At 38.3% G+C, this 13,588-nt stretch overlaps 1 protein-coding gene across 3 annotated transcripts in view; it reads left to right on the forward strand.

The window, feature by feature from the left end:
• Positions 1–13,588, forward strand: part of LOC126236967 (uncharacterized) — a 128,726-nt gene that overhangs the window by 76,983 nt on the left and 38,155 nt on the right. For all 3 annotated transcript variants that reach the window (XR_007545015.1, XR_007545016.1, XM_049946681.1), the window contains 2 exons: positions 6,582–6,782; positions 7,506–7,632. Coding sequence is in view for 1 of the 3 variants with exons in the window: in XM_049946681.1 (XP_049802638.1) it covers positions 6,582–6,782; positions 7,506–7,632 (328 nt within the window). In the remaining 2 variants the exon portion in view is untranslated. The remainder of the gene's footprint in view (positions 1–6,581; positions 6,783–7,505; positions 7,633–13,588) is intronic.

Consider the following 13,588-nt stretch of genomic DNA (forward strand, 5'->3'; position numbering starts at 1 on the left):
GGTTGTAGCCTGTCCCCCATGTTATTCAATCTGTATATTGAGCAAGCAGTAAAGGAAACAAAAGAAAAATTCGGAGTAGGTGGTAAAGTCCATGGAGAAGAAATAAAAATGTTGAGGTTTGCCGATGACATTGTAATTCTGTCAGAGACAGCAAAGGACTTGGAAGAGCAGTTGAACGGAATGGACAGTGTCTTGAAAGGAGGATATAAGATGAACATCAACAAAAGCAAAACGAGGATAATGGAATGTAGTCGAATTAAGTCGCGTAATGCTGAAGGAATTAGATTAGGAAATGAGACACTTAAAGTAGTAAAGGAGTTTTGCTATTTGGGGAGCAAAATAACTGATGATGGTCGAAGTAGAGAGGATATAAAATGTAGACTGGCAATGGCAAGGAAAGCGTTTCTGAAGAAGAGAAATTTGTTGACATCGAGTATAGATTTAAGTGTCAGGAAGTCATTTCTGAAAGTATTTGTATGGAGTGTAGCCATGTGTGGAAGTGAAACATGGACGATAAATAGTTTGGACAAGAAGAGAATAGAAGCTTTCGAAATGTGGTGCTAGAGAAGAATGCTGAAGATTAGATGGATAGATAACATCTAACTACTGAGTAGGTATTGAATAGAATTGGGGAGAAGAGGAGTTTGTGGCACACCTTGACAAGAAGAAGGGACCGGTTCGTAGGACATGTTATGAGGCATCAAGGGATCACAAATTTAGCATTGGAGGGCAGTGTGGAGGGTAAAAATCGTAGAGGGAGACCAAGAGATGAATACACTAAACAGATTCAGAAGGATGTAGGTTGCAATAAGTGCTGGGAGATGAAGAATCTTGCACAGAATAGAGTAGCACGGAAAGCTGCATCAAACCAGTCTCAGGACTGAAGACAACAACAACAAATTTTAATCGTTAAGAAATGAAATGATCGTATGGCGTTGTTGGCCGGGAGGCCCCATGCGGGGAAGTTCGGCCGTCGTATTGCAAGTCCTTTTTAGTTGACGCTACTTCGGCGACTTGCGAGTCGATGATGATGATGATGATGATGATGATGATGATGATGATGATGAAATGATGATGACGTAAGTTCTGTGACAAAGACACTCCTGTGTTATTACTATAGGCCTTCAGTGTGACTGCCATCTATAGGTTATCTGTGGAAAGTACATAGTTTGGTACAATATTTCAAATTTTTAAGTAGATAATTTAATGTGTTATAGAATTATGGTTTGCTAAAAACATCAGGTGATCTTGGTATCCATATGACGTCTGTGTCTCAATTGCTGTCACACTATCGTATAAGTTTGCTCCTTTGATGTAGGAGTTATGGTAGGTGTTAAACATTTGCTGGAGCATTATTTATGGTGTTATGAAAGTATGAAAGATTATTTCATAATGACATTTGGTGATAGCATCTTGGTCTCATGATGTCCTTCTATGACATATATTATGCAATGGGCCTAGATGACTACAAAATTAAATAATTTATGTGCAGTGTAGAATTTTGTATCATACTTCTGTGTTCAAATGTATGTAAATAAAAATGAAATAATCAATTGAAACGTGTTAACTTCATACGTCAATGGAAAAATAAAAAGAAATATTAATATCTGGTTCAAATGGGACAAAAACACATCAGAAGGCGATTTATACTTTGAACTGTATGCACAAAAATGACAAAACTTACCAATTAGTACCACTTCTCAGTTACATATGAATAGGCCAATATCTATCAGAATGAATTCTCATACCTCTAAAAATTTTACAAGCCTTTAAAAGATTTTTAGTCTTACCCTGAGTTCAGTCCCACAACTTGTTCTTGTCTTTCCTCTTGTTCTGTCCGTTATTTGTTGTTGTGGTCTTCAGTCCTGAGACTGGTTTGATGCAGCTCTCCATGCTACTCTATCCTGTGCAAGCTTGTTCATCTCCCAGTACCTACTGCAACCTACATCCTTCTGAATCTGCTTAGTGTATTCATCTCTTGGTCTCCCTCTATGATTTTACCCTCCACACTGCCCTCCAGTACTAAATTGGTGATCCCCTGATGCCTCAGAACATCTCCCCAATTCTGTTCAATACCTCCTCATTAGTTACGTGATCTACCCGTCTAATCTTCAGCATTCTTCTGTAGCACCACATTTCAAAAGCTTCTATTCTCTTCCTGTCCAAACTATTTATCATCCATGTTTCACTTCCATACATGGCTACACTCCATACAAATACTTTCAGAAATGACTTCCTGACACTTAAATCTGTACTCGATGTTAACAAATTTCTCTTCTTCAGAAATGCTTTCCTTGCCATTGCCAGTCTACATTTTATATCCTCTCTACTTCGACCATCATCAGTTATTTTGCTCCCCAAATAGCAAAACTCCTTTACTACTTTAAGCATCTCATTTCCTAATCTAATTTCCTCAGCATCACCCGACTTAATTTGACTACATTCCATTATCCTCATTTTGCTTTTGTTGATGTTCATCTTATATCCTCCTTTCAAGACAATGTCCATTCCATTCAACTGCTCTTCCAAGTCTTTTGCTGTCTCAAACAGAACTACAATGTCATTGGCGAACCTCAAAGTTTTTATTTCTTCTCCATGGATTTTAATTCCTACTCCAAATTTTTCTTTTGTTTCGTTTACTGCTTGCTCAATATACAGATTGAATAACACGGGGGACAGGCTACAACCCTGTCTCACTCCCTTCCCAACCACTGCTTCCCTTTCAAAGAGAATATTCCAGTCAACATTGTCAAAGGCTTTCTCTAAGTCTACAAATGCTAGGAATGTAGGTTTGCCTTTCCTTAATTTTTATTCTAAGATAAGTCGTAGGGTCAGTATTGCCTCATGTGTTCCAATATTTCTACAGAATCCAAACTGATCTTCCCCGAGGTCAACTTCTACCAGTATTTCCATTCGTCTGTAAAGAATTCGCGTACGTATTTTGCAGCTGTGACTTATTAAACTGATAGTTCAGTAATTTTCACATCTGTCAACACCTGCTTTCTTTAGGATTGGAATTATTATATTCTTGTTTATGTCTGAGTGTATTTCACCTGTCTCACACATCCTGCTCACCAGGTAGTAGAGTTTTGTCAGGACTGGCTCTCCCAAGGCTGTCAGTAGTTCTAATGGAATGTAGTCTGCTCCCGGGGCCCTATTTCAACTCAGGTCTTTCAGTGCTCTGTCAAACTCTTCACGGAGTATCATATCTCCCATTTCATCTTCATCCACATCCTCTTCCATTTCCATAATATTGTCCTTAAGTACGTCGCCCTTGTATAGACCCTCTATATACTCCTTCCACCTTTCTGCTTTCCCTTCCTTTCTTGGAACTGGGTTTCCATCCGAGCTCTTGATATTCATACAAGTGGTTCTCTTTTCTCCAAAGGTCTGTTTAATTTTCCTGTAGGCGGTATCTACCTTACCCCTAATGAGATAAGTCCCTACAACCTTACATTTGTCCTCTAGCCATCTCTGCTTAGCCATTTTGCACTTCCTGTCGATCTCATTTTTGAAATGTTTGTATTCCTTTTTGCCTGCTTCATTTACTGCATTTTTATATTTTCTCCTTTCATCAATTAAATTCAAAATGTCTTCGGTTACTTCATCTCTCAAAGCTACCCATTCTTCTTCTACTGTATTTCTTTCCCCCATTCCTGTCAATTGTTCCCTTATGCTCTCCATGAAACTCTGTACAACCTCTGGTTTAGTCAGTTTATCCAGGTCCCTTCTCCTTAAATTCCCACCTTTTTGCAGTTTCTTCAGTTTTAATCTACAGTTCATAACCAATAGATTGTGGTCAGAGTCCACATCTGCCCCTAGAAATGTCTTACAATTTAAAACCTGGTTCCTAAATCTCTGCCTTACCATTATATAAACTATCTGATACCTTGTAGTATCTCCAGGCTTCTTCCATGTATACAACCTTCTTTCATGATTCTTGAACCAAATGTTAGCTATGATTAAGTTATGCTCTGTGCAAAATTCTACCAGGCGGCTTCCTCTTTCATTTCTTGCCCCCAATCCATATTCGCCTACTATGTTTCCTTCTCTCCCTTTTCCTACTATCGAATTCCAGTCACCAATCTCCCTTCACTATCTGAATAATTTCTTTTTTCTCATCATAAATTTCATCAATTCCTTCATCATCTGCAGAGCTAGTTGGCATATAAACTTGTGCCAATGTAGTAGGCGTGGGCTTCATGTCTATCTTGGCCACAATAATGCGTTCACTATGCTGTTTGTAGTAGCTTACCTGCACTCCTATTTTTTATTCATTATTAAACCTACTTACTCCTGCATTACTTCTATTTGATTTTGTATGTATAACCCTGTATTCACCTGACCAAAAGTCTTGTTCCTCCAGCCACCGAACTTCACTAATTCCCACTATATCTAACTTTAACCTATCCATTTCCCTTTTTAAATTTTGTAACCTACCTGCCCGATTAAGGGATCTGACATTCCACGTTCCGATCTATAGAACGCCAGTTTTCTTTCTCCTGATAACAACGTCCTCCTGAATAGTCCCCGCCCGGAGATCCGAATGGGGGACTATTTTACCTCCGGAATATTTTACCCAAGAGAAAGTCGTCATCATTTAACCATACAGTAAAGCTGCATGCCCTCGGGAAAAATTACGGCTGTAGTTTCCCCTTGCTTTCAGCTGTTCGCAGTACCAGCACAGCAAGGCTGTTTTGGTTAGTGTTACAAGGCCAGATCAGTCAATCATCCAGGCTGTTGCCCCTGCAACTACTGAAAAGGCTGCTGCCCCTCTTCAGGAACCACATGTTTGTCTGGCCTCTCAATAGATACCCCTCCATTGTGCTTGCACCTACGGTACGGCTACCTGTATCGCTGAGGCACACAAGCATCCCCACCAACGGCAGTTCCATGGTTCATGGGGGGGTTCTGTCCATATTCATACCAATTACTTCCCAAAAATTGTCAAGTTTTTGTAGTATTGTTAGTCCTTAAACATGATTAAATTTATAAATAAAATGTATGTTTCTGTGTAACTAAAACTACTGAAATACATCCCTATGACAAATGGAAATACTTTTTACTTAGACTAAATCTTTAATAAACTGTTCGTACTTCAGTGGCAGGCTCTATTGGGAGAGTTGAAATCTGCAGTTACAGTGCAGTACCACTCTGTCAGATTGTCAGCACTAGATGTTCAGTGTGCAGAGGTTTGTTATGTTTTGGTGCAACTGGAAAGAATAAACAAAAAATCAATTGGAAACAGTCTGTTTATTACTTTATATTAATTGCTTTAGTTGTGCTACCTTTGTGTTTTTTGTCCATCAATGGTGTGCATTGGCAGTATGTTGCAATCAGATCATCTGCAGTGATTTTAAATTTGTATTAAGTATTTTTAGTACTTTGAATGAATGAATGATTGATAACAATACAGCACTTCAAAGCATTGTTCTTCTGGTTTTGTAGCTGAATTGTAGTGCCCAAGTTAGCCTTGTAGGGAAGTGTAACTCTTCTTTAAAAGCAACCATGTATAGAACATTAATGTGATCCATTCTTGTGCCATCCTGCTGGGTGCCTTGTTTAGATTGTCGAGTTGTTTCCTTGTGTCTTCTTTTGTCTTGCTGTCTATTGGTACACTGCCTGCAAAGGCTAGGCAGACCATTTGGGCTATATATGCATCTTTTGCATTCCTATTTCATCGTTTATTGCTTTCCACTATCATCATGTTTAGCAAAATTAGTGACAGTCAAATTGATGTTCTGCACCTTTCTTGATCTCCAGTTCTTCAGATAGTGCTCCTCTCAATCATACCTTCACCATGCATCTGTCAGAATTCCCATATACAGTTTGGTGTAGTGCCATCTGATCCTTTGTTCTTAAAGACTTCAGAATCTGTCTGCCGATGGAATTGTGTATTTCTTATAATCTTGGAAGTTTGCTACCGCCTTTTTGTTCTTTAAGATCCTATAATGTATTGGTTGTTAAAGGGTAAATATCCATTGCATGCATCTTCTTGCCTTTCTAAGGCTCACTTGATATTCTCCGAGTATACTGTATATCTGTTCTGCTTTCTTTAGTGATAGTTTTTACAATGCTTTGCAGCCAATATCTAGTTGCAATATTTCTCTGCAGATGTTTCATCCCTCTCATCTCCCTTCTTATATCAGAGAATCTTGATTGTGTTGTTTACCCTCTCCACTTTATTGTCTATGCTGCCATTCCATCTTTTCCAGTTGCTTCGTTCCTATAATAATGAGTTTCTGAAGAAGTTAGTAGTAATATTGCAGTGAGTTTGGAACTGGTATAGAAATGTTGAAAATAGAAATTCAGAGATTCAGTAAAAAAGGGGAAAAAATTGTTACTGCTAAGTCCCATTTATATGCTCTCATTGTTGATTTGTTTGATGTATGAGCTTAGTGTTAAGTTCATTAGTTACTTCAGTACTGTCTGCTTTTTGTCTTCACAAATAAGTTCATTTCCAATATTTAAACTATCATGAAAATTAAACGTGAGGCTGTACCAAATGTAACAACTAACATGGTTGACATATTTCAAGAATGAAGCAAATTTAAAAAATTGCATTTATTTTTGTGTTGCAGTCAGGGATCCTGCAGCAGTTACTGACACATCGTGAGACTTTGCAAGAAGTTATGGTTCAGCTATGTGACTTAGTGCAAAGGGAAGCATTCACGAGATCACTCTTCGCCCTTGAGCTCCTTGATCCAGCTCATTATTCAGCAGATCATCATAGTCATCCAAGTGGGCATTTTCACTCTACTCCCAAACAGCATGGGTACAAGGTAGGTTAATTAGGAAATAAGACACAGGGATGTATGATTTGTGTAGCACCTTCGCTGTTGACACCAAAAGCAGTGGCAGATGGATTATGAAGGAGATGGTATTTAAGGTAGTTTAATCTCCCAAAGTTGACAGTAGAAATGGATAAATGAAATATGAAGGGAATGATACTGGTACCACAAGCTTTAAGGTTTAATAATTTTTACCTTCTCCTTTTAGTGCTGTTGCTGCTGCTGCTAATTCCCTTGTCATTTATTCTGCATATTTGTTTTCCTTATACCTACTCTAAATTTCCCTTTCTTGCCCTTTTTTATTTGTGATATGTCTTTTTTTCCCCACTCCTGAAGCATCACAATCTTGTTACTGGCCTCCATAATTTTCTTGTAGTGTATTCTAGTGATGAAGTAACTGATTCATTCCACATCATAATGAGAATGGGACATAGGACATGCAAGTAACTCACTATTCAGCAACAGTCTGTGTTTACAAGAAGTGTTTCTCCTGGTACCATTTCATATCTTCTAATCATTTCACCTCTGTCTGTTACGTTTTGATGACTGTTAAATCAAATATCACATTTCACTGCATTAAAATTGTTTTAACAGCAAGTAAACTACTATTTGCAATTTGTGATGTTATCAGACAGCTGTTTCTTCCTTTCATTTTTAGATTTCGTGATAGTGTCATATAAACATGCATATAATAACAATATTTTTTATTTCCAGCTAAATCTTGTGGAGTCATTGTGTATACCACCACTTTCTCGAAACAGTAGACTGTCTAAGGCTGCCGTCCAGTTACTGAGATCGGGTCAGGACACTGACATGGTCTTTGAAGTTGTCTCCTCTCCAGGTAAGATGACTGGAAATTTATACTTTTTTTTTTTATTTTATGCCCAGTGGGGCACATCCACAAAATTGTGTTAACTTGGTCATTTATGACTATGCTAATGGTGATATGGCAAAGAAATGCAATGTATTGAAATTCTCTAGTTTCTGAACAACTGAGCAAATTGATGTGTGAGGGGTGTTCAAAAAAAGGTACAAGACAACATTGTGGGTATAATTGAAGTTTTTTTTCCCCAAAATAATCACCAGCAGCCTGAGCACAACTTCTCCACTGTTTTACAAGCCAAAGGATTCCGTGCTCCCAAAATTCCTATGTTGGGGACAGGAGCCAGTCCTCCATTGTGTCCTTCAGTTTGTAGTTTGAGCTGAAGTGCTTCTCACTGAAATGTTTTTTAGTGGATTTGAACACATGGAAGTCACAGTGTGACATGTCTGCGCTGTATGGCACATGCCTGAGCTATTCCAAATTGAATTTGGCCATTAAACTTTCTGTGATCTTGAAGACTTGTTGGAAACATGTCACCGTGGAGCAGAATCGCTCCCTCCATGAGCACCCCAGGCACCACCTTCCCTGATGACGCTGCTTTGAATTTTTAGGGGGAGGTGACAATGCTCACTTCACATCCCTAGATGTTTCACTACATTACGCAAATTCAATCACTTCAGTTGTTAAGGCTTTTCGTACCTTTTCATCTGAACACATAGGAAAAAATACAGTGGTGCAATTTTGGCGTGTTCTGGTGACACTAAAGGTGACTATTGGGACAGTACTTTCTTGGAAATTGTGGCAGATTTCCTTCCCCCTTAATGGGATAAATAATTATCTGACCACAGCAATGTAAATAATTATTTTGACACTGCTGACTCTGCAGTACAGTTGAGGGTTACCTGGGAAGTAGTACAGTTACAGTAGTTGCACCATTCGTTTTGTACTCTCTCTCTCTCTCTCTCTCTCTCTCTCTCTCTCTCTCTCTCTCTGCCTTCCTTGGTATATTGTGACTTTCAATTAGGCTTTTCCAGCATTGCTCCATAGAGGACGGGCACATCTGGCAGCCCATCATCTCACTCTCAGGCTGACGCAAAATGGATAAGCTACCTACCTGGTGGCCCTGTTGCACACATTTAGTGCTGTGCTAGCCACTTGGTCACCTCTGCCTACAGGCGCGTGGTTGCTGTAGTATGATTACAGACACCACACGTCAGCCGTCTGCTTGCTACCTGTGCCCATGAACGTCCAACTGTTTGTTGACAGGCATGCAAGCTGAAACAGTCTACTTTAAGTCATTGGCTTGAAGTTAATTTTTCGAGGATGCCCAGCAGTAGGTGCTTGGATGTAACATATATTCTGTCCTCATATCTTAAATAAAATTTGCATTGGTGAATGCATCTAGGCAGGTCTTCCTATTAGAAGATGGGAAATTATCTGAAGCACAACAGTGCTAAATGTACACTCATTTATTTAAAAAAATTGTATGTCAAATAATTAAATTAAACAAAACTGCCACTCCAGTGTCCAAAGCCCCTAAACAATCTTGACAGCTGTTTACCATTACTAGTGGTGGGAACAACTGAATGAAGCAAGTCAATTCCGTGAGTTGTAGGAAAACAGTCAACTCATTTTGTTGTAGTTTTTCATTGACGTATTCGTTTGTTCTTTCGAGTGAATCTGGTCTATTGGAGGAAGCACGTGAAAACAATCAAAACATTGTAGTTTTGCGTACTGACTGAGCTACTAATTATTTCTTTTCAAGCGAAAGCAGTCTGCCAGTTTGTCAGCCAGTCAAACCATTTATTGATACTTTGAATTGAAACCACTCTTAAGTGTTGCAGTTGACTGAGGTATCCATTCATTCGTCTGAATGAGACCAGTCTGTAGTACTTTCATTATTCCTTACAAAATAGTGGTATACAACCAGGATACACACACCTAAAGATGGTAGCCCTACTTCTGGGTGTTTATGAAGATGCGTCAGGGGTACGCCAAAGTTAATATAAGCATTATACATATTTATTTAATTATATTGTAAATAGACTAATTCATCTTTTCATAATTTAAAACTGATTAATAAATTACTGTATATTAAATTGTTCCAGATGCAATTAACATGTAATTATTGGGCATACAAAGTTGAGCATAAAGTTTTCCTTAGGGGTACATGATTCCACTTTACTGGAAAGGTGTGATGATGTCCAGTAATTAAAAATCATTTGAATGTAGCTCTTATTCAGCCATTCATTTGTTTGAAAGGTAAATATATTTTGCGGGGAATTAAGTTATTTGCTAGACACATGCCAATCCTACCCATGCATACAAATGTGCATTTCACAGCCTTTGAAAAGTAGCATTTCAGGGCATGAATTGGTTCTATTCACATTCACACATTATTACTTCAATTTCATAGACAAGCCCATCTATCGCCATCACTGTAAACAATCTGTAAACTCGCCTTTGGCCTGCTTGGAGTGATAATTTCAATCACCTGATCCCCGGCACTCTCAGTTCTCAGAAGAAACATTCAATGCATTTGGGATTGTTAAATCATTATTTCCGAGTGCGCTGGGTTATCACCTGTCAGCACTGTTACTGTCCTTGTGATATTTGGTTTTTTGTGTGTGCTGGTAAGTAGGTTTTAGTTTAGCTTTTCATCCATTTTTTGTGAATAGATGTTTACTTAACAGTGAGGTGGGTATGTTCAGTAGCATGGGAATGGAATAAATCACATGGCTGGATAAAAAGTAGTCCTGAAGATAAATTCAATGGGATACACAGTATCAGCAAGCATGATTCATAATCTGAAACTACATTAATGAAAGTAAGTTAACAAATGGTGCCATATTTCTCTCGAAAAAAATACTTCTGACAAGTGACAGTACATGTTCAAAAAGCAAGTGATTATGTAATCGAACAATTTCTGTTCACAATAACACTGCATTTACTGAGAGAGAGTTGTTGGTGGTGGGTGCAAACCAGCAGGAAGACACGGAGCTTCAATAAATTTAAATAAAAAAGTAATTGTTCAAAAATAATGGACATTCCTGGGTAAAATAGGGGTGGGGCCACAACTCACCTATAGCAGACTGGTCTGTTGAGCATAGCAACACATAACAGGGAACTGCCTTCACACTAGCTTCCATACTGTTTCTCTTCTTTTAGGAAAAGCACATGCTTTCACACACTCAGAAACACACAGAACCCCAAACCCACTTTCTGCCATAGCCACGTTGTGTGGTGTTGAGGGTGCTCTTAAGTTGTGCAGTAGCAGTGACGGGTATGTAGTTAAAAAGTGGATCTTGGATTTTGAGGCACCAGTGTTCTTAATTTATTGAAACCAACTGCAAATGCTTGTCACGTGTATTTTGCAGAGAATAGGGTGGGAGGGAGGGGGCGAGAGAGGGAGGGGGGAGGGAGGGAGGGAGGGGGGGGGAGAGAGAGAGAGAGAGAGAGAGAGAGAGAGAGAGAGAGAGAGAGAGAGAGAGAGAGAGACACTGACTTTAACTAAGTCTTTTATTCAGGGCGAGAATGGTCTTACATCTGATGAAAGCTTTGAAGTAATAATTTGATATGAATAAAAGTGCTGCAGGGATCCTCAAACTGCTCTCTCGATGAAACAAACACGGGGAGCATCATAAAGAATATTTTCTTGTAATGAAATAAATTGCCAGCTGTGCTGATAATAACAACAACTTGATTATTCCAATTTGTTACTGACTCGTACTTTTGTTTTCAATTGTTGGCTTAAAGGTGTGTGCTCTTTTACAATTTATGAGAGCAGTAGCCCTACCCTCATTCAGAACTATCATTCGTTAATTTCATTGTGTAGTTATGTGAGAAAGTTATTTTTGAGAATTTTCGAATGTTTACAAAACTAAATTTTTGAAAATTGTCGTAAGTTGCCAGTGCAAATGTTGGGGATAACTTCTTTCATAACAAATCAGTGTTTGTGATTCACAATTGTAGCCAAAGAATAGATGGCCCTGAATTTCAGAATATGTCAGTGCAAATAAATGTACATTTTTGAGAATTTTTGAAAGTTGCGATTGTCCTGTGCATAATCCAATTCTCAGTAAATTGGCTTTTGTGATTTAGTTACTGTAGCAGATACTGTAACTAACATGTTATGTTAAATCTGATTTTCCCTCCAAGAAGAGTATATATGACCTACATTTATCATACATTTACTCTAGTTTAGAGTTTGTTAGCGATTATAATTAATCTCAAAAATATTTGCTTCACTTCGTAGAGTGAATTAATATTCTTTAGCTCAGCAAGTTGAAGATAGTTAATAGGCTTAGTTTAAAGTTCAACTGTCCTGTGATACATTGCACCAGCCACAGTGCATCCCCACTGACAATGCTGTTCTCAAACATGGAATGAATTGGTTGACGTTTGTAAGCAGTTGGAAGTTGCCCTGACTATTGTCAGATGATTGGCAATGCTTATCATTGTGTGGGAAGAGCTCCTGAGAGGTATGTACCTGTAATTATTGTCAGATGATTGGCAATGCTTATCATTGTGTGGGAAGAGCTCCTGAGAGTTTTGTACCTGTAATACTGGTACCAAAGGTATCTCAGGTACGTCTTATCTTGTGGACCCTGTCTCCTTTATGGGAAGTGTGGGATCTGTCATTACTCAAATGCTAGATTGCTGCTCACCATATAGAGGAGACATTTATTCATAGACAAGCATGACAAAAAGACTGCTATACATTCAAGATTTTGGTCTAAAGGTCTTCTGCTAAAGTAGAAAACACATTCACACAAACAGAACTCTCACACAAATGACAACTGTGTCTGGGCCTCAGCAGGTGTGTGTGTGTGTGTGTGTGTGTGTGTGTGTGTGTGTGTGTGTGTGTTTATTGTGCATGTCTATGACTCAGTGTTTCCTCCCTATGTTGAGTAGAAATCTGTCCGTCCTTTTCATAATATTGTTGTTATTCCAGCTTGGATTTTTGTTTGTTTGATTAGGCCTCAAGAATGGAATTTTTATGCTGATGATGAAGAGGAAATCAGAAAGTATGCTTTGTTTTGGATGTGCTCATAACAATTCCAGTTCTAGAAAGTTTCATTTGTATCATCAGATATGCCTTCAGTGTTCCACCATTGTATAAAGCTCAAGCGAAGGATAATGTTTCGACTTTGATCTTACAACTTTTTAACACTTTGGAGACAAGCAACATAGCTTCTACATCACACAGATTATTCTCCAAAAATTCCTATGTTGGCTATTTCTCAGCTTTTTAAATATATTACAGCATTTGTCTTACATCTGTCACCTGTATGAAGGTACTCTGTGATGCTTACACTACTGTATAAAAATGAAAAGAAAGCACAAATGGCAGCAAATGTCATTTGTGTTGGTGGGGATATATATACAGATAACATTGTCATATTTGCTTTGTGGTGTTTACATTCACTTTGTCTGCGATATGCTTTCTATGTTCGAGGTAGCCTTAGAGCACAGTACTACAAAATAGAAAAGGCTACCGAAAGATTTAATTGCCCAGAAGCTAAAAAGAGGAGGAGGAGGAGGAGGAGCAGAAGAAGAAGAAGAAGAAAAAGAAAACGCTATTTCGTTTTGCCTGCGACTCCATTTGCTGTTTGTGAAATGAAAAGACACTATAACAGTGTTTCTCTGTGATGACAAGGGACAAAATGAGTGCTTCCAATGTCATTATCAGAATAAAGAATGATAAAGATGATGTAACCTTACTGTATTTTAAATTATAATAAAAGCAATGCTGGTGTGAAAAAAAGTGATTGGCTACTTTCCTTTCGAGAAGAAGCAAGTAGCACTTTGACATTTTCAGTGTTGATGATTGCAAACTTGTATGTTTTTAATAAAAAGTTGAGAGCTACCACCAGCCATCTTGTTGAATTCACTACTTAATTAGAAGAGGTATTGGTAAACAAAAGAGGCTTGGTTGGCTCAACTTCCACACAAAATACTTAAGTTGTAAACA

The sequence above is a fragment of the Schistocerca nitens genome, chromosome 1 (genome assembly GCF_023898315.1).
Source record: "Schistocerca nitens isolate TAMUIC-IGC-003100 chromosome 1, iqSchNite1.1, whole genome shotgun sequence".
In the NCBI taxonomy this organism is placed as follows: Eukaryota; Metazoa; Arthropoda; class Insecta; order Orthoptera; family Acrididae; genus Schistocerca; species Schistocerca nitens.